Consider the following 21,290-nt stretch of genomic DNA (forward strand, 5'->3'; position numbering starts at 1 on the left):
TTAAATTGTTGGAGAACATTTTTATTTGCCATTAAAATGTAAGCTGACAACAAATGTTACAGTCATTTACAGCCTCAATTCAAAACAGAGAAAAACAAAAACGCTTCATAAATTTTCCAGCTACTAAATAATTTAAACAGACAACAGATAAACAGCAATATTAGTAAAGTCCAAATTCTTGGCTCAACTTTATATAGTAACAAGTCAACAACATTTTTTTAGCATGGCTACCATAAAATCTATGGAAGACTAGAATGTAAGTCGACAAAATGTAATGTGGTTATGGTGTAAAAATAATTTTTCCACGTCTTGCTGAATTTTTAGCTCTATAAAAATGCTATTTCACTCTGCACGAGAACCACATGGGGACCTAAGGGTACGTAAAGGCATGTTCATCAAGTTGTATAAAAAAGAAATCCTGGAGACAGATGTAATCCACGCAGTTACGATGTGTGAGAGTATTTAAAATATTGAGACTGAAGATATCTTAAATAATGGTAAATCTAAGAGTGGTCAAAAGATGTACCCACTGCTTCAGTAACTAAAGTCAAGGTTTCCTTGAGCAAAGAACTTTATTTCTCATGTGCCTTACTTGGATGCTGTTTTCCCCCAATGAATCAGCTGCTTCAGTTAAATGGTTTAGCTGTCCACACAAAACCTTTTTGTATTTTGGGTTCTTCCAGGTGCGAATATATATAAAAGTCTGTAACTGTTCTTTAATATGTAATGACTCCCCTTGACTGCTGCAACAAACAAACTTGCGTTTTCATTTATTTCCAACCTGTAAAATATTAAATAAAAACTATCAATATAAATATTTACAAAAAAAAAATACAAAAGGATGATTGGCTTCCATATCAACTGAAAAACCAAATGTATCCAAATTAAAGAAATTACCTTGTTTCATGTTACAAAGATGTCTTTTGGAATATAAATGCTTAGCAATAGCATTATTATTCGGGATCATTTGGTTTCTGCTTGTCAAGAAACTATATTTAATTCATCAGAGTAGGCGGTTGGGTGAGGGGACTGGAGTGTGGAATATATATAGATATATATATATATGAAGTGCTGCGTTTGGAAAACCCAACTCTGGTCCACAATGATAAAGAAGACAAAGAAGTGTGCAACTCGTCCAGCATTTATCTGGCTTGTATTTGGCCTTGGCTGTTGAGCTGCTCTGAAAACACAAGTTTTTACAGCTCTACCCTTTAGCTTTATTTCTTCAGCCCAGGCAGTGTGAGCTCAAACCTGAAGAGAAGAGAGAAAATATTCATCGAATTATGTTTGAAGTAAACCAGCTATTTGTTTTCCCACAAACATTTCTATATATTATTACTGACAGAAACATTTATGACAATAGGAAGTATTTCACTTCAGCTCAGAATACTTAAGCTACTGTTTTCTCCAAATCATGGAAAAAGAAAATAAACTGGCCCTCATACCATTCTGTGATGCCTTTGGTTAAATCCAACTGTGATAGATCTATCAAAACCTGTGGAGAGGAGCACAACCAGAATACTCTGTCAGACTGCAAAAGCGTGACATCCATAGCAACCAAGACATTGGTTTTGCAATATACTATATGTATAAAATAAACCTTTACAACATTGAACAATAATGACTTTGTACTTTTGTCTCACCAGCAAAACAACATAAAGCATTTCAAACTTGTGTCAGGAATGAAAAGTCACAGTCTGTCACAGACAGGATTACCCACCATGCCAATGTCCTTTCTCTCCCGTGAGTGGAACATCTTGCCATTTTTTACTGACACATCCAGCTTCCTGGTTTGTGCTTCTTCAAGTGACACGTCAAATTCAAACCTGTGATGAAAGAGAAAGAAACAAGTTTCAGTCACTGAACATTTAGCTGTATGTGACATTCAGAGCATTAATATAGCAGCAAATAACTATTGCTATGTCATAATATAGTGAAGTAATGGTGTCCAGCGTGGAGAATGAAGTAACACTCACTGTTTATGTTAAAATCGGATTTTTCTGTTCTTTGTTTGTAGTAGGCGGTCCAGCCACGCATGCATGCTGGTGTATCTGAGTCCCTGTGTGTGTTTACTACTGGCTAGCTAACCACCAATGTGCACTGTGCCAGTGTGGTGGCACTGATAACAGTGTCCTTGCCCGCACTGGCGAAGCAGCATTATCGTGCAAGTGTAACGTTTATGTTCTTATCCCCCCAGTTAACCATGTCAGCTCTGTCTGCACTGTTGCAATTGTTAGCACTGTTAGCACCATTAGCTACTAACTCCTGGCTCAGCCACCTCCATGTTCAGAACCAAACGCAGGCAATCCCGGCTTAAACTCTGAATCATAGACATGCTCTGAATGTTACTTACAGCATCTTTAAGGAATTACTTAATGTTAATAAGAAGAAATGTTTTTTTCATACAGATGTGTGATGTAGTTTGTATCCAGGAAGCTTACTTGTGATTGAAGACAGGATTGACTGTCCTCTTCTTGACTTGTGTCCTCTTGCGGTGAATCCAGGATTGGTCAGGGAGAAAATACAGGCGGACATAAGAGTCGGTGCCACTCTCACTAAAGCGGAATAAGTTCCTGCAGGAAACAGGTGCACATAGCGGGTTACTGTAGGTGGTGAGCTATATGAAATAATAAGGAAAATCAGCTATTTTTTCTTTTCTAATGTTGGTTTCAGTGATTTAAACAAAGGAAATACTGACTATATGGGTACTCAACACTAAACCTATTTTGATGATCTGAGGACTGAAAAAAGAAATTATATTAGTTAGTTTTTTTCTTCAGAGCTGTTCTGATACCAGTACCAGCATTACAAATTTATTATATACTGCCTAAAATGCTACTCTGAGTATTTGTGAGTACCACTCTGCACTGATCCCATACCATGTTATTTTGACCCGAGCAATGCCACAAAATAATGACAGCAATAATTTCACGTCTCTTCTGTCCGTCAATGCAGCACAGAGAGAACTCAAAGTGAGATCTTTTTTTTGCCACAGCAGCGTCTTGTGAAGTTTGATTCAGGTGGTGAATACTTGATCAGTAAATCATCAGATTGATGGAGAAGAGGAGCAGCTGCTGCAGAGGCCAGTGAATACAAACTTTTAGACCCAGCGCAATTAACGATTAAGTTTCACCTTGACTGCACCTGGCATTCTGCTGCTCCGTTTGTACCCAGAGTATGCTCTGCATTCTGGGAGTGTGGTGCAATGAATAATGTATAAAATGTTGATTTTTGTTTCCTGAGATCTAAAATGTATGCAAAACTGAGATGAGCGGGTGGTATATTCCTGTTCAATATTGGTGCTGCTAGGTAACTAGTGAGGCTGGATGTTTCCTCTGTACCTGCAGGAGTTAACCAGGACAATGAGTTTGTTCCTCAGGATGGCATAGCGCAACGTCAGCTGGATCTCTCCAAATGAACCCTGATGTTTCCTGATGGCCCTATAATAATAAAAACAACATTTGTAAATGTCACTTTCATTACCAAACTCTTAAAAAGGTCAAAGGTCAGTGCACTAAAGGTCTGAAAAAGACAAAACCATAGACTCACTCTGGATATGAGGCACCTTCTGAAACGTCAAAACGTGACGAAGCCATGGAGTTCTCTGACAGCAGGCTGTGGGAGTCATACCGACGCATGTTCGGCGTAGAAGAGGGTGACCGCCAGGTTTCATCTGGGCCATTCTGGTTTTCGGCCAGTCGGGTCGGAGATACGGATTGGGCAGCGGGGACGGTGTTGGGGGATAGTGCAGCAGACGATGCAGCGTTCGGAGTAGCCAAAGAGGCGTTAGCTTCTTGGTTAGTCCGTGCCCTTAGTTGTTTGTCTTCTGGAGGATTCAGGACAATCTTGGGTGGTGGCTTTTCAATAGCAAGAACCTATTGTGGGATTGAGGACATGACTAATGTCAGTGACACAATGTAAAAACATCAATGTAACAGAGCTCACATGCAGGATTTCATGATCTAGTTAGAACATCTGAGTTAAAAAAAAGTACATAGCAGCATTCAGGTCCTTTATTTAAGAAACAGTACTAACACCGTGAAAATACTCAATAATGTTACAAGTAAAGGCCTGAATTAAAATGGTGCTTATTTAAAAGTAACTAAGTATAATCAGGAAGTATAAAAAGCAAAAGTACCCAATGCAGAAAAAAAACAAATAAAAAACAACACATCCAAAATAAAAAATCAAAATTATTATTAAAATAATAGAAAAACATCCCAAACCCCATATTATTAAATATGAATACCTAAGACTTCAGAATTAATTAATTAATAGACAAAAACTCACATACTACCACTTAAAATAATACCCCAAAAAACTTAAAATAAAAAAATAATAATATTAAACAGAGAAAGCCTGAAATGTTTATCAAAATAGTTGGCAATTAATTTACTGTGAAACAACTGATAGATAAATCAAGTAATTGTTGCATCTGTATTTGTATAAACTGTTTCATTACTTTAATTCCATCTATAACAAACATCATATTTTATGAACTCTTTTTATGCAAAAATCTTAATTTGTTAATTAACCAAAGTGTTCAGATAAATGTAGTGAAGTTAAAAAGTACAATATTTCCCCTTGAAATGTAGAGACGTTGAAGTATAGAGCAGCATGAAAATAAAATACTCAGGTAAAGTATAAGTACCTTGACTTTATACTGAAGTACAGTACTTGAGTAAATTTACTCAGTACACATGAACAATATATATATTTTTTAATGATATCCGATACCGATATTGATTTCTTTATTGATCGATATTGATATCTTTCAGTGATATCAATATTGTCTCTTCTGCAGTGGAATTAACATCATAGTATGCATACTGTTATCATGAAGGCCCACCAGCAGATGAAAATAAAATATATTTACACTTTTCAATGTGAGTTATGTTCATTCATTGTGCAAAATAAGAAAAAGCATGCTGGCCCGTTCCTATAGTTTATTTCAAAGGCCAACATCGGCCGATCGCGATGATGTACCGATGTTATCGTGCATCCATATTGTGTACCCACCCTGAGAGTTGCTTTCAGCTTGATCTGGCTGTTTGCTCCGGAGCGCTCGAGCGGGACGCGCTGGTCGAAAGTCATATCAGAGGCTTGGAGGAGGCGACTCAGAGGCAAGTTGAGAACTCCGAGCTGATTCTTTTTCTCATGCTCTTTGACCTGGAGAGCACAAATAAAACTATTAAAGCAGTGAATGGAAAAGGTTTTAGAAGAAGTCCAGTTTTCTAACATTTACTCTTTTTTAAGTCAAGTTAAGGTAATCGTCTTTTGTCAGGGATGAATGCATAAAGTAGACCATCTCAGAGGTCTGATCACAGTTCCGCTACACCACATTCTCTAATATGAAATCAAAACAGAAAAATATGAATTTTGTGTGCAACATAAAATGACAAACCTGAACCACGAGCTGCTGTGTTCTAACACTGTGCACAAAGAAGGTGAAGCCCTCCTCCCATTTCGGGTCTTTATTTGAGAACACAACCTGTGGAAACAGAAGACGGGGACAAGAAATAATTACAGCTGAAAGGGTTTCATTGCAAAGACGTTTAGTGACAATTTCGCAAGGCAGAAGTGTTGATTTGAAACGTCTGACAGTTGCCAGTCTGCCGTCTTGTACAGTGCTAACATACATGAAAACATTAGTTAAGAGATACTGTATTAATTCAACGACTTGAAGGGAAACTGGTGTAGCGCAGTGATAAAGTGTGAGCCGTACCTTGCTTTTCTGGATGTCTTCATCAATGGAAAACTCCACATAGGAGTTTGGAGCGGCAGTTCTCTTTGTGAGCTGGAAACAAAGTAAACCAGTGAGGCAGGAAATGTTTTCATACAACACTGACTCAGGAAACCTCAGGAACAATGAGGAATATATTAATACATTGTGACAGTAAATTAGCATGAAACATTGATCATTTATTGCCATTTTTCTATTGCTGCTAGTCAGTCAGGCAGGATTTACACACGTGTGCTGGGGTTCGCTGATGAGAGCTTGGACTCTGACCTCTGTGGGTCATGTTAAATATGTTACACATTTATATGATGATGCTGAAACTATGTCACATGAAAGATGTGTTAAGCGTGCACCATGTGACATTTTGGGATAAGTGACCACGTGTAAGGATCAGAGAACCAGTTCTGTAAGACTTACTCTGTGCATTATATTTTTCATCAAACCCATCAAATGCTTTCTGGGTTTCTTCCCAAGAGCTGATTGTTTGCAGGCAAATTCCACCACATTTTTTATAGCAACTGTACTGCTCAGCAAAGTGACAATGATCACAGGCATAGCACCAAATTCTGGGCCTTATGCATAAAGCAGCGAATAGAAATATGTACGAGAAATCTTTGTCTCGTGTGCTGTCGAGGTGATAAATGATACGGGGATTCATACCTGGGTTAGTGGGTGGTGCTCCTGAGAGGTTTTTGCACGGCATTATAACTCTAAATGAGTATTTATTTATTGTAAATTCCATCTGCTCAAATGTGTATCACATTGTGTGTATCATTTCTATACTTTTTACATGGAATTTCTTGTTTTTATTTTATGTTTTAATGTTTTTAGGACTCTTTTATGTATTTTATAGTGAAACTGAAGGCACATGTCCACATAAATTCTTAAATAAGCAGTCTCTGTGCTAAAAAAAATACAAAAACTGATAACTTTTTAAAGTTAAAATAATTAGTATCTTTTTACAGTGTATGATTATGATTACATTTGGTGATTTTTTTCCAGACAACATAGTTACCTGTTATGGTGAAGCAGGTTTTAAATTCTTTTATCAATACATTGTGGCCCCCTCAATATAATCATGGCCTTGCTCCACCATAAATAACCAGATTTTAACATTTCTGGCTATGACAAAAAGGAGTGATTTAGGAGATTTCTTGAGAAAACATGCATTCCAAACCCATGGATTTGGGGTTCAGAGGGTATTTAAATTAAATACAAATTACAACCATTTGAAGTTGAATGTCCCATCACTACGAAAGTGAAGTGCTTCTTTTGTACCATCCTCTCCCGTCTCATAAATAACCAACAGTCCCTATGTTCTGCAAATGAACCAACCAAGTTTAAAAAAGTATTTTTGTAGTACTCCTCAATTACGTTTGCTATAACCACAATGGAGCTCAAAATAATGACACCTTAAAATGACATGTATATATGTCTGTATTTTCTTTCTTTCTATTGCCCGCTTATTTAATTTCTGCACATATATAGTTTTAGTTTTGTTTTTTTTTGCCTGTTTTTCTATTGTCTTTTGTCCTTTTACTATTTGCATCGTGGGCATGGAGAGAAATACAATTTCAATTCCTGTATGTCTAACAAACATGTCAGAACTGACAATAAAGATGACTTTGACTTTGAATGTAGTGCTCACACATCCCTGTGTTTTCACACACTGACCAGCAGAGGGCATTCAGAGGCAATAGCTGCTGCTGACAGTCTGAGTTAGGTGCAGCAATAGCAGGAGATCCTGTATTGTAAGTGTGATGGATTTGTTTGGCAGCTCTATGTTAAAAGTGTCCTCAAAAAATTCCTGTAATTTGATTTCAGTTGCCTTCATTTTGAGTGGGTCAAATGTTTGGCACAGAAACTGCAAAGCAATCATTTATTGATTCGTCCCACTCAGAAATCTCACTATCCTAAAATCTATCAGCATATATTTACAGTAGATCCAGTAAACGTTTCATCTGGGAATCTCTCACCCTGAACAACCCTCTGAGTGAAGGCAGAGATGTATCAACAGACACCAGCTGGTTGTAACACACCCACAAAAAATGACAGGCATGCACCAAGCAAACGGGAAATACCAGCTACGCACAGGGACAAATACACCCGCAGTGCTATCAGAAAACATCTGATCTGAATGAGGCTTTTGTCTGACATCGACACATGAAATGACTGTCAAACAGTAATGCAGTGAGGAGAAGCTACATTACTGCCTGGTTTAACACTAAAAGAATAAACATGGGCTTTTAAGAGGCAGTCAAGAAACTTAAAATTTTCATGTCAGGTTTCCATGAGCTGTCTGACAACCCCTTACACATTAGGCCTAAAGCATTCCTATGCAGTCTATACAAAAGCTGTGTGATTACAAAAAACTGACTTAAATGAAGATGGTGTGTGTGTGTTTGAGATGTATGAAAATACTTGTGTCTCTCGTTCACACCTTATAGGGAACGTCCAGTGATTAAACGTTTGTACAAACTGGTTATGTTGGAAAAGGGGTTGGGCCTCTGCATACCACACAGTCATGGATTAATCACTCTCATATGTCAAATCAAGTACAATATAACAAAATTTTAGCTACGCCATGGGTCTATTTGCCAATGATTAAGCTGGTGCTCGAGAATAAATTAAGCTGGTGTTCCAGAATAAAAATATAAACATGGGCTTATATATATATATATATATATATATATATATATATATATATATATTCTTTCTAGACGGTTTGAGTTTGCACCTTGTAATTTTATGTTACTGTTTTTTAACCTTGTTTTTTTTATCATACTTGGCACTGTGTTTTTTTTTATCTAATATTTTAATATTTTTATATTTGTAATTTTTTTTTTTACTATTGTATTGCTATTTTGCTGCTTATCTGTACCTTATACTGTAGCTGCTGTAACACTGTGAATTTCCCCACTGTGGGACTAATAAAGGATTATCTTATCTTATCTTATGAGAACCACAAAACACACAAGTGGGTTTGAAAAGCACATTTTCTTTAAAAAATCTCCAAAATCATACCATTTATCATATCCAAACACTGTGAAATATGGTTATCTATGGTGGAGGGAGGGTCACGCTTTTTCTCTCAATCATTCTGGGAGGCTCAAGGAAAAATATTTGTAGCTCCGGGTCATGACATAAAAAAACAAAATTGCATCACAGCCACCCCACTACTCTGATTAATACAGTGCAGTCCCTCATTAGGAAGAACAACTAACATACAGCACACAGACTATATGACTAAAATAAACCATTCAAACTACAACAAAGTTGGTCTAGGGTTGCTAAGGCCAATCTAGCTCCTTCTTTTAGCAACTACTGAAGAGTGAGGGCATCTTACCCGAGCTTCCTTCGAGTGCTTCCCATGTTTGTGGTGCTCACCGATCTCCTTGCGGTCTTTCTGGAGACAGACACAAGTTTGCACATCAGCACATTTGTCCATGCATGTTTCATCATCTGCTCTTAACAACAACAGTCCCCATTAGGGGCCACTTACTGGCAGGTTTGAGGCGTTGTCCAGATACACAGAGAGCATAGCACAAGCAAGGCCGTCCGAAGACTGAAAGAGAGCGATGGAAAAGAGCAGTAGATGACTTACAAAACTAACTGCCGAGCCAAAAACTCAAGTTACACAGAGGGGCGACCAACAGTTATGATATATGATAACACTGAATATAAATGTTAAGTAACACTGAGGCTACCTCTCTCAGCAGGCTGGGGTCGGTCTGAAGTGAAAACCACTGGAGCTTGAGATGAACTTCTCCACTCTGGACCGCTTCCAGGGGAAACCACTGCAACAGCAAGAAAGAGTCATTCATCAACCACACATCCATACAAAGACTGTATTTAAACAGAGAAGTTAGGAAAATAGTTTAAATACATTATTTAAACTTTTTTACCCCCATTCTTATAACTCCTGCTGCTGCACATTCACAAGATATTTCACAAAGAATTAAAACAGTGGGAAACAGTAGACTGTAATGTCCTTTATTGCTGACAATCAGTTTGTGAGTGCAAGTTTTTTTCTTATTTCTGAGAAAATACGGTAGTTTAGGCACAAAATTGCAATTATTTTTATACTGTTATTTCATTATCAAAACTGCTTTTAGTGTGTGAATAATGTGTGTATTTTTATGTTGTGTGTATTTGCGTGTACTCCACTTTATGATCTTTAATGACTTATGTAAAGTGCCTGAGAACTGTGAAAAGCATTCTAGGAATAAAATGTAATATTAATATTAATATCACAAGTGCATTATTTCAATATAAAGATAACAATGCTCAGTCTCTTGTGATAACACATAATTTACCTCGACTCTCCACAGGACAAAAGGCGGATTTCTCATGATAACGACAATTTATCACAAGAAAATAACTTGATTTCTCAAGGATGAAGATGATTATGAATAGATAAAAAATACGTGTCTGGGCTTCTTAAATATTGAGCTGATAGGAAAGTTATTTGTGATAGGAAAACTCTCTGCTCTTTCTGCCTCTGTTAGACTCTGAGGTACAGTCTGATGCACCGATTAATAACAGGCAGGCAGATTTTTTTATTTCCAGCATATATCAGTTGCTACATTTGTCAAGAGCCATCTATACACACTGGCATGGTAACCCTGATCTGTAATAAACATAGGTAATAAGAGGAAAATGATGTTTTGCTTTATATTGATCATGGCTTAATTACGTCATTATCTTGAGATAATTAAATAGTACATTTGTAATCTCAAAATAAAAAATTATTGCAAGCAGAGCTGTTTTTGGCTTTCATACAAATGGCTTTGTTAAGTGTATCCACAATGTAAAATATACACTCACCTTATCCATTTCTACTTCCTTCTTCACTTCTCCAAAATCAAGGTTAAACCTAGGGTGATAATAAAAAAATTAAAAAATGATGGTGAGTGGCTTAACATTTATGATAAAAATATTTTCAGCACCGATACCACATATAGGCTACTCATATTTCTCCCTATCACTCTCTAAAAACATATTTGTTAAAACCACTGTACTGTATATTTTCAATACAGTAACCATGTTTAGTTATAGAATACCTTACATATTTGACAAACTACGTATGTAGTAAAATGAATGTAATACTCAAACAGCGTCAGCCCCACATGTTGGATAGTTTCTTACGATCCAAGTTGGTCATCTTTGTCTGTGTCCTCGTCAAATACTTCCACCTCCAGCTCTTGCCCCGGGGCTTCATGGACGACAAACTGCACACAGATGAAGGAAAGATGGATACTATAAAATGTATTTAAGACGAGAAAGTCGATGTTTACATCCATGCCCAAGTTTATCATATGTAATTACATTTCTACAATATCTAAAGAAAACCTTCTGCAGATTACACACATAGAAGGGAACCTTGAGAGTGAGCATTACACCCAAAAGAGTAAGTAACACTGAAATAAAGATTTTCACATATCCTTAAATCACGACTGATATTTTGCATTTTGCCAATTATCCAATTTGTTTTAATGAAAGCCGATAAAATTAATTAATGAAAAAGTATGTGTATTACACTTAACCAATACCAGGGAGGGCAGTTGCAAAACATGCAAAGAAAGTGTTAGCATGGGAGGAATCTCAGAGAGCTATTTTTATTCATTCATTTTTTCATTTTCATTGAACTCTATAAAAAGTTGCAGGAAACTTGCTGTATGTGATGTTGAAAGTTTCAGTTTTGATTAAACATTAGCTAAGGGCATTGAAACTAAGTTTTGTGCTGGAGTTTGTTATATTCCAAAATTCTATTTTCATTGTATATTAAATGCATATCAGTTCCAAATATCGGGTCTCATTAAGTACTAATAATTGATATTGGCCCTGAAAAAACAATATTGGTTGACCCCTAGTTGCAAACAGTGATTTTAGTAACTTTTTAATGCAACTTGTGACAAAGTTTGTGTCTTAAGCTTTGTTTTTCACAAACAAGACAATATGTGATGGGATTTTATCAGGAAAACAGTAAAGATCAATCATGTTCATGTATTTCTCAGCTTATCTAGGGGTTATATGAAGAAGTTATGCATGTCCCTGATTTTTTTTACCTCATACACTTCATTCCATCTGGGATGCAAATTCTCTTTGATGGTCTTGCTTTTAAAATGTCGGTTGCCCACTCTGAGTGTTGCATAGGGGTCAGATTTTCCTTTCACAATACCCATCATGTACGTGTCCTTCGCCATCAGGTCTCTGGCTTCCAGCAAGTGGACCCTCACCACACCCTAAGGAACAGACAAGGAGAGATTCAAGCAAAAATACTGTCCCACATGACAGAAAAAGAGATGTAGTCTTCACCTGTATAAAACTAGAACTATCACTTTGTCATTTTACACTATTAGATACCTTTTGCAAACATTTAAACCTCAAAAAAATGAGAAAATTAGTTTAACTTTATTTTTCTTTTTTTTCCAAAAATGCATGATTTGAAACTTGGCAAGAAATGTCCCACACACTGCAAAAAAAATATGTAAAATATGACAAGGAAATGACATGAAAATTGGTGGAGGGTGGGGTTTTTTAGATATTATATTTTTAAATTTTGTTAAAGGGAAAAAAAAAGAACATAGTGTCTTTTTTTTCCTTAGGTCATTTTCTGTTTTGTTTTTTTTTTTAAATGTTTTTTCATGTTTTCACTTTTTACAATTTTTTTGGGCCATTTCTTAATACGCTTTTTGTCGTCTTTTTCTTTGTTTGCTTTTTTTTCATTGTTTGTTTGTTTTTCTAAATATTTTTTTTCTTATTTTTAGGTAATTTTCCTCTAACTTTTTACTCATTTCTTGCTAATTTTTTTGGGTTACTTGTCGCCTTTCCTCATGTTTCTGAAAGAGATTACGCCAATTTGCTCAGGTTCCAAAGGGTTAAAAAAGTCCTTCAGTGTTTTGGACATGTTCATCAGAATGAGGCAGACGTGAGGTCACAGTAAGCTTGACTTTCAACTTCCAAAATCTAATCAGTTAATCCTTGAGTCCAAGTGGACATTTGTGCCAAATTTGGAGAAATCCTCTTGAGGCGTTCTTGAGATATCTCATTCACAAAAATGGGACGGATGGACAGACAACCCAAAACATAATGTAAAAAGAGAAACCTACAAGTGTCAAAACAACACCAACATTTTTAAAAGTTTCTATTTTGCTAGGGGGCTTTTAGACTAAATTTAGTATTTTATTGTGTAAAATGGAATGTGTATCTTACATACTCGAGGTAGCGGGAACCTCATCTGGTCCACTTTGACCTGGTCTATGAGGGGCACACACATGCGATTAGGCAACACCATGAGTGAGGCAATGATGTCCATGATGGTCCCCTCAGACAGCGAGCTGGAAGGTGACAGACGAGATGAGAGAGCTTTATAAAACACTATACAGCTAAATGTTGGGGCGGCCATCGAGACTCCAACAAGAGAGGATTGGGCATTATAGCAGTCGGGGAGTTTTCTGAGGAGTCTGACCTGAAGGCAGGGCTGTCCAAAAGGTTGGTCATTCCAGTCCAGTTTATCTCAAGGGTCTGGAAAGGATTATTTAGAGTTTTAAATTTGTCTCATAACAAAGTTTTGTTAAAGAAAATGAGGCCATAAAAATATCACTCACAGGGCGGCGAATGAAAAAAAAGGTGACTCCTCCCACCAGTGGCGCTTGACCAATGAGAGGCTCCAAAATCACCCTCATCATCCCGCCGAGCTGGAGGATTCAGAACAGTTTTTACAAGACTGGTAAACACATACGATAATAAATATAATGCAGAAAATACAGAAACATGAGATGCTCACTTTAAGTCCTTTGACACCAGCTGTGATAGGCGCCTGCACCTCAGCGTCGATGTCCACATCGCCTTCATAACTGCAAGGTGAACAGTGCTGGTGAGGGAACGCAACACGCACACCCACATGGCTCTTGTTTAGAGCCTAGCATGTTTAGCTACGAAATGACCAAACAGAAGCAGTTCTGATGTGAGAAATGTGTCAGACCGACCTTATATTCATGTCCAGAATGACCTCCCTGTGATCCACTTCATGTGTGTAAGCTTTCATGCCAGTGATCCTGGGAGGCTGGAAATAAAGAAAACATATTAAAGGAAAGTCATAAGCTATCTTTAAAGGACTACTTCAACCCCAAAATGAGGAAATACAGTGCTGTGCTCTGTGTTATGTTAAATTTGTAAAGGATACTTTTTTCTTGCATGTCTCCACAGTGAATGAAAAATTCAAAAATGGAGAAAATTCAAGACATGATTTCATAGGGGCCCCGTGTTCAACAACAGCAAAACTATATCATAACATCCATTTACAAACTGTTACACAACTCGTGGCATAATCCAAGTCTCATTTATCCAGTGTTGTGCTCAGTTTTTCCTAAACGCACATTTTTTAATGAAGATCTGAATGATAAGTGAAATGTTCACTGCAACGACAGACTTCATTGACAAAAACAGTAATTTTACCTCCCTGAACATGAGCTGCTGGTCTACCACTGCCTCGATCTATAGCTTCCAAACTGATCCTTTAAGTCACAAAATTACAGAAACTCAATAACCGATTGAGGCAGCAGTAGACTAGCAGCTCCAGTGTTCAGAGACGTAAAATTACTGTTTTTGAACAAGCAAGGTTGAGGGCACTCACATCAAGGTCGGGATCAAAAAATCAAACTAAGGCAAGATTCAAACAGAAGATCTGCACAGTGTATTAAAAGCTCCCAGTTATTTAATCTAACAGAGATCTTCATCATCTGAAAATGCCTGACGGGGATCACTGTCAGAGCAAAACGTCACGCTGGAAATGGCCGTATGTTTGTAAAAGTACTAAGCATACAACTGGATAAATGAGACTTGGATCACACTGCACGAGTTGTGTGAGAGTTTGTAAAGTGATGTTTTAAATGTGGACCCCTATGAACTCTATTAGTCAAGAATTTTCTCCAGTTTTGGGAGAAAAGCAAAGTTTTCATCATGAATTCAGGATTACATGAGGTGAGTTACTGATATTTAAATGCTCATTTTGGGGGGGTGAAGTATTTAATGAGACACTGCGCTCTCAGTTTATCATTCATGTGTGAGGACATTTCTGCCTACAGAAAATCACAGGGGTGTGCTTTGCTTTATAAAACATGTCGTCAGTAAAAGATTTGGTCCCTGTTTGACTGAACATAGCAATGCATTTAAATGGCTTTCATCATGCATCAAGTGTCAAAAGCGGACAAATGCAAACTCACCACGTGTCCAAAGTGGACCTTGGTGAAAGTGAACATTTTGAGCGCGGGGCTGGAGAGCCTGACAGACGGCTGGATGTTTTCCTTTAGGAGTTTCTCCATGTACATCCCAAAGAAAGGCCAGGCCTGCTCCAACACCTGAACATGCAAAGCAAAACAGAGCGTGTGAAAACGCCTTGATTCAACACCTTAATCAAACAACACGTGTTATTTTACTTGCACTTTGAAATACAGGTAATACTTGAAGGCAATATGCATAAAACAGCAGCATTTCTTTTTTAAAAATCGTACCGATGGAAGAAGTTTTAGTTTGTAGGAAAATGAAATGATACAGTTGAAAATTGGTGCATTCTATGTGTTGCTTTCAGTTCATTTATCTCAGAGTCCATATGTCAAAGCATAGCACTGATGAGTTCAGCCTCTGTCCAGCCCTGCTTTTAAATTGAGCCCTTTTGACCTCTACCATAAAGACACACAGTTATGGATGGGAAGTATGCTGTTGAGCCTTTAAAGAGGAGTCAAAAATCAAAAGCACCAGCTCAGTTTAGCAAGTTGGGGTCTCTTCAACCCTAAAAGAGATGCTTAGCGTCATCCCATAAAACTATAACACCCAAAGAAGAAAACTTTATCTTGATACTGTACCTTGTTAACCCAGTCAACTTTCTCAACATCAGAAAAGTGGACCTACGAATAAAAAAAGATTTTGAAGTCAGACGTGGGTCTGTCAGTATTTATCTAACGCAAACAACATGGCAGCATGCACAATGGTGGTGATGGAAGATAAAATCGTGTCAGTAATTATTAATTATCCATCATGCAATTTCTGAGATAGATTAGTGGTGAAATTTGTCATCATGAAATCAGTCAAAAAGAAATAATCAAAAATCAATGCAAGACCGGCAAATTCAGTTCAAACAATTCTGCACATTTTCTGGAAAATTTAAAAAGTTAAAACTTCAAATTTAATTTTTTTTTTTAAAAATTACAGCATTCCTTAGTTTTACAAAAAAATGGACACGGAAAAATAAAGTCACAGCAGTATTTGTGATTTAAGGCTTACCAAAGTTTCTTTGCCGCATGGAAACTGTGGACTGTAACAGAGGTTTGGAATCATGCTCTAATAAAGCTCATCTGTCTAAATATCTACCCAAAGTATCATCAGTAAGCTCTGCTTAACCCTTTAAAAACCTGAGCAAACTGGTTTGAATTCTTTAAAAGACACGGAGATAAGTTAATGAGCAACAAAAGAAGAAATTACCAGAATATTTGCAGAAATTTTGGGAAAAGTTTGAGAAAATAACCTGAAAATATGTAAAATAAATTTAAAAAATAATCATAATCATAACACCAATAAGAGAAAAAAAAGAAAATGACCTGGGAAAAGTTCTTCAAAAATATATAATTGTGTAACATAATTTTAAATATGTAATTATGGTCATTATAAATACTTTTTTTCCCTAGACATTTTACCCTAGGTTGTTTAAAATAATTCACAAGTTCTATTGATTTCTTGCAATTTGCATAACAATTCTTACAAAGTAAAGGCTTACCCATAACTCAAGGTACATTTTTAAGACCTACAGAAGGGGTAAAATAAGATCTATTCATATAACAGTTTAACTTTGGGAGAAAATCAAAAATCCACATATTTTCTAATGGAATTCTACATGTATGAAACAAGAGTTTTAGTGTTTAAACCATAGAAAGTATGTCATAATCATTTCTCCGTCACAAAAACAGAGAGTGAGCTGCAAGAAGTGAAGCGTAACCTGATCTGCTGTGTATATGACATTCCTCTGACATTAGAAGAACCCCTCTCACTGTCTCTCCTGTCCCAGTTCCCATGAGTCACTGTGCGAGTGGGTGTGGTGTAACCAAATGCAGAGAAACAAAACCTCATGTGAAAGAGCAGCACGTTTGGCTGGCGTAACCCAGTTCTGAGCACTGGGAGGTTCAGCCCCAGTCTGGCATGTCATGCAAATACAGTGTCGTGTTGTCAGGGAAACAGAGAGCGTGACATGTCCTACAGTATGGGTTTCGTTTAATGATGTTTAACACAATGTTGCTACCGCTGCACACTAAGTGTTACCTTACTTGACCTGCAAAAAGCTGACAAAATCAGTGACTCCACAAACAGCAAAAACAGGTCCGACAATAAGTTTGGACAGTTTTTTTCAGTGACTGGAATGCTGCCGAGTTGACTAAATGTTGACACCTACAGCAAAAAGTAAAGCTTCTCAGTGACAAACAGCAGAAATCTGTCATTTTACTTTATCGCATATTAGCAAAATACCTCTGGTGGATATGGCTAAGTACATTTACTCAGGTATTGTAATCAGTGCAAATCTGAAGTACTTCTACTTTACTCAAGTATTTTCTTTTCATGTCACTTTCTATTTTATTTACTAGTTACCCTTAATCATTGTGATTTCTACAAAAAAATAGTTTGTAAAATATGCTTTGTTATAAATTACACTTTTTTACAGTTTTCACAAGTACAACTGATTTGAGTCAGTTTATTAATCAATTAATTAATTGAAGATTAACTGGCGGCTATTTTGACAATGGTTAAAGTCATTTTTCATATCCAAACATTACACAGTTCCAGCTTCATAAATGTGACATTTTGCTGCTTTTCCTTTTAATGACCTTAATAACTTTTTAACAGTTTTAACATTAGACTGATAGTTGTGCAAAATAAACACTGTCAAGGTATTTCTCACTATTTTCACTATTTTAACAAACAAAATTATAAATGTAATGGAGCAAATAATTATCAGATAAGTCTATCATGAAAATAGTCATTAGTTGCAGTAGTTGCAATAGTTCAAATGATCAAATGATCTCCACCTCAACCAACTACAACAGCAAAATCCTGCCTTTACATTAAGGGAGAACACTACCTAAATTAACAACTCCAATACGTTATTATCATGGCCGAGAAAAAACACGAGCTCCTCTTTCTCAGATCCAGAGAAGACAGTTTCAAACTTTCAAACAAGGTCATCAAGTGTAAAGTCTGGAGCTGCTTTATAGTCAGTGAATGGGATTGTGTTTGGGTTTTTTTCATACCAAAATTAGTTTGATTCAGTTGTAATGTTCTGAGTTGTGAAACAAAAAATGTACCCAAATACACAAACTTAATTAATTCTGTTAGCCGATCACAATGTACCACATCATCTAAAGTGGACTGTATTAGATCCACGCCCCCTTTTATTCACAGTCCTGAGGCCAGGAGGAAGCAAAGGGTGCATTTTCATCTATAATTCACATTGCTGAAGCACACAATTTATGAAATATTATTAATTACTCATACATGTAAAAAAAATCATATGCAATATTTGACGCTTTTACTCAGGATTTAAATACATAAAAACCCATCCATTTGAGTGAAAGGGATCTCTGAATGTCACTGGAAAATTACTATGGAAATTCTTTTTAAATAGGGAAATACTTGTCTGACTCGATTTACTAATGATGCAATCTGCTAGTAATGCATCTTTCTTAATTATGTACAATTATATTCATCTATGGAGGCTTTCAACACATTGTTTTCAGGAGATTCTTCAAAAATATAAAAATATAAAAATAATGAGGATATTTTAAGTACTTATGACACATATGATATATGAAATATATCTGCAATGCGATTTAAGGCATCACTTTGTTCATTGATACAAATTAAACCATTCATGAAGGAAAAAAAATGGTGAAAAAAAGGTCTGTTCAAACCATTTATTGTCATATTTACAAGGCAATTGTTAGGTTTCTGTGTTGAGACCGTCCGTCGAAAGTTGAAAGAACTGAAGAACTTTGAAAGAAAAAAATACTAATAATCATTATTATTTATGAGTGCATTTAGAGTAAAAAAAATCCATCATAACATTTTTGTGAGTGTGCCTGAATATAATTGGGCTAAGTACATTTTCCTGTTAATGCAGGACGTCAGCTTGCTACATGGTATTTTCACAGTGTGGCAGCTTAACTTTAATTCAGGTAAAGTATTTGAATAAATCCTCCATCACAGCACAATACATACCCATGATGCCATCTGTAAGGCGCCCTCCAGCTCCTTATTGACCACATATGTCTCATTGTCCACGAAATCAATGGCGGTTCCGATCCGGGCGTCTTTCCACTGGCGGTTCTTCTTCCACCAGGTGACCATCACCATGCACAGCAGCACCCAGCTGACACTGAGGCCCAGGTATCCTGTCAGGTACACGGGGTACAGCACGACCATGGCTCTGCCGAAGTACGCGAGGAACTCCATGAGGACGCGGTTGACAGCGAAGGAGTTCAGATTGTCTGAGCTGCCGCTGCTCGACAGGCTCTCCCCGAGCCCCGCGCCCTCCCTCGGATACATCTGTCCGGCGGATGCCATGGGGTCGGACTCCCGCTGGAACCTGCTTCCTGAAGTCCGGAACACTTGTTTTCGCTCCCTTTCTGAACAAGTTTGATGTTTTGCGTATTTCGGTTCACTTTAACATGGCTTTCTGAAGGAAAACAACCCAGGGGAGCTAAGCTAAATGACAACTCCGAGGTGCAGTGCTAAAGTGAACAGTGACAGTCCTAAAACTTCCGCGTTTGAAACTTTGAAAACGCAGGTAGCCTAGGCACACCTGCACCCATGGGTGGGGAATGCAAGCTACAGAAAAGAATTCCACCCCAAAAATACATTCGAAAAAGCAGCTGTGTAATATTGGAGCCTTTTTGGTGTTGTTGCTATTTGCAGTTTTTTTTAAAGTCCCATATATATATATAATTTCAAATAATTTTCAGGTTTATAGCCTACTTCTATTTTGTGTTCCTGCTTAAATGTGTTTATATGCTTTAAAGTTCATAAAACGCCTTATTTTCCACGTACTGTCTTCCTGAATATACCTGTATTCACACTGTCTGAAACACTATTTATCAAGGTAAAAGATAGATTTAAGTTAAAATTTGTCCTTAAATCCTGCTAAATCTTTTGACCAAGATAGGTTCTCAGCAATTTTCAGCATTTTCACGTGAACTGCAAAACATTCCAACAGGAAATACAAAAGGTGTGCTCAGGAATACTCGCTCTGAATGCCGGAGCACACGCTGGAAAAAACTGGACTTTTCGTGTTGGAGCATCGTTGGAACTGTTTTTATTTTTTTTCAAACAGCACTTCTGTCATATTAGTGTTGAGCATCACATTAGAATTATGAATGCAAGCAAAGGGACCCATCTGGAATGATTATGTTTGAGTTTGAAACAGTTTGTGACATCACAAATTCACAAAAATCCAGACGGCTCGTTTAAAGACACAGATCCTAATTACAGATTGTGTTCACTCCTCTGTGGACTGAGCGTTTTGATACTTTCACTGTATTTATAGTGTACCTATGCCTGCTTTATATTAAAGAAATCTGACTTTTTACAATATGGGACCTTTTAAATAAAATTTTGTTGCCTTAAATGTTTTTGTGACCAGCAGTAGTGTAGCCTTCCATTGCTGTGATACAGAAGGACTAGTGTCAACCCTTATATCTCGGACACAGGAGATAATGGTCAGGGAGACTGTATCTGCACAGATGCAGTAAGACCTGCAGATGGAGCCAGACAGTCCAGCAGAGAACTTCATTTCCATAAACCTCTGTGATAACAAGTCTGTGATTTCCTGGCCTCTCTGTAATAAAAACTCACTTAACAACAAGCATATGAATGTTTTTCTAATGAAAAGTAAATGCATTTTTAATCACCTGTTAAACATTAAATTACATTTTTAAAATCTGAAAAGAAAGCTGATCTTAATGTAAAGGCTTGAAAGTTTGACGGGTTTTACACGAGGAAATCATTGCATATTATAGAAATCTAAGAGTGTTTTTCTTTACTGTAATCTTTCTATATTTCCTTGTTTTTATTTTACTTATACCTCCTGGATCTTTATTTTAGAGCAAGATTACACGTTTATAGAAGTGTGAATTACAAGCGAAGCTTATTTCCCTGAACCAAACATCGGTGTCTGAGTTAATGATATCAGAACCTAAGGGTTTGGAATAAATACATTTGACAGGTAAGCTTAGTGTTTTAAGAGAAAATGGCAACCATTATTATTAACAATGGGGGACGTTGGAAGTCCTGTGTTAGTAAAGAGGGGTGATAAGATGTCTCTTTTATTGATTTGTGGGTTTTTTTGGGTATATTCTACATTTTTGTGGTTCCCTTTTATCATGGTATGAAAATTGCTGTTTAACATGTATGTGATTCAACTGATTGTATAAAAGTAGTGAGAAAATAATAGCAATGGGTTTGACATATTCTGCCTTTCAAAAACATATTAGAGGAACTGTAAATCGAT

General features: G+C 36.8%; 1 protein-coding gene across 1 annotated transcript; it reads right to left on the reverse strand.

Moving 5' to 3' along the window:
• esyt3 (extended synaptotagmin-like protein 3) lies at positions 1–19,542 on the reverse strand. Its single transcript, XM_042495245.1, has 23 exons — positions 19,004–19,542; positions 15,607–15,648; positions 14,968–15,102; positions 13,732–13,808; positions 13,530–13,599; positions 13,351–13,440; positions 13,212–13,267; positions 12,960–13,080; positions 11,809–11,985; positions 10,889–10,971; positions 10,568–10,616; positions 9,448–9,537; positions 9,243–9,305; positions 9,087–9,146; positions 5,726–5,797; positions 5,405–5,491; positions 5,020–5,169; positions 3,550–3,875; positions 3,342–3,440; positions 2,442–2,573; positions 1,721–1,826; positions 1,446–1,495; positions 1–1,251 (listed from the first exon to the last, which is right to left on the reverse strand). The coding sequence occupies exons 1-23, from the start codon at positions 19,346–19,348 to the stop codon at positions 1,218–1,220; spliced, it is 2,514 nt and encodes an 837-aa protein (XP_042351179.1). The 5' UTR covers positions 19,349–19,542; the 3' UTR covers positions 1–1,217.
• Positions 19,543–21,290: the final 1,748 nt, after the last annotated feature.

The sequence above is a fragment of the Plectropomus leopardus genome, chromosome 10 (genome assembly GCF_008729295.1).
Source record: "Plectropomus leopardus isolate mb chromosome 10, YSFRI_Pleo_2.0, whole genome shotgun sequence".
Classification (NCBI taxonomy): Eukaryota; Metazoa; Chordata; class Actinopteri; order Perciformes; family Serranidae; genus Plectropomus; species Plectropomus leopardus.

Coding starts and splice junctions, on each gene's coding strand:
- esyt3 (XM_042495245.1), bottom strand. CDS start 19,348: ATGGCATCCGCCGGACAGATGTATCCGAGGGAGGGCGCGGGGCTCGGG. Junction 9,538..10,567: donor AGGAAGTAGAAATGGATAAG/GTGAGTGTATAT, acceptor TTGCTGTTGCAG/TGGTTTCCCCTGGAAGCGGT. Junction 5,170..5,404: donor CACAGCAGCTCGTGGTTCAG/GTTTGTCATTTT, acceptor TGTGCTCTCCAG/GTCAAAGAGCATGAGAAAAA.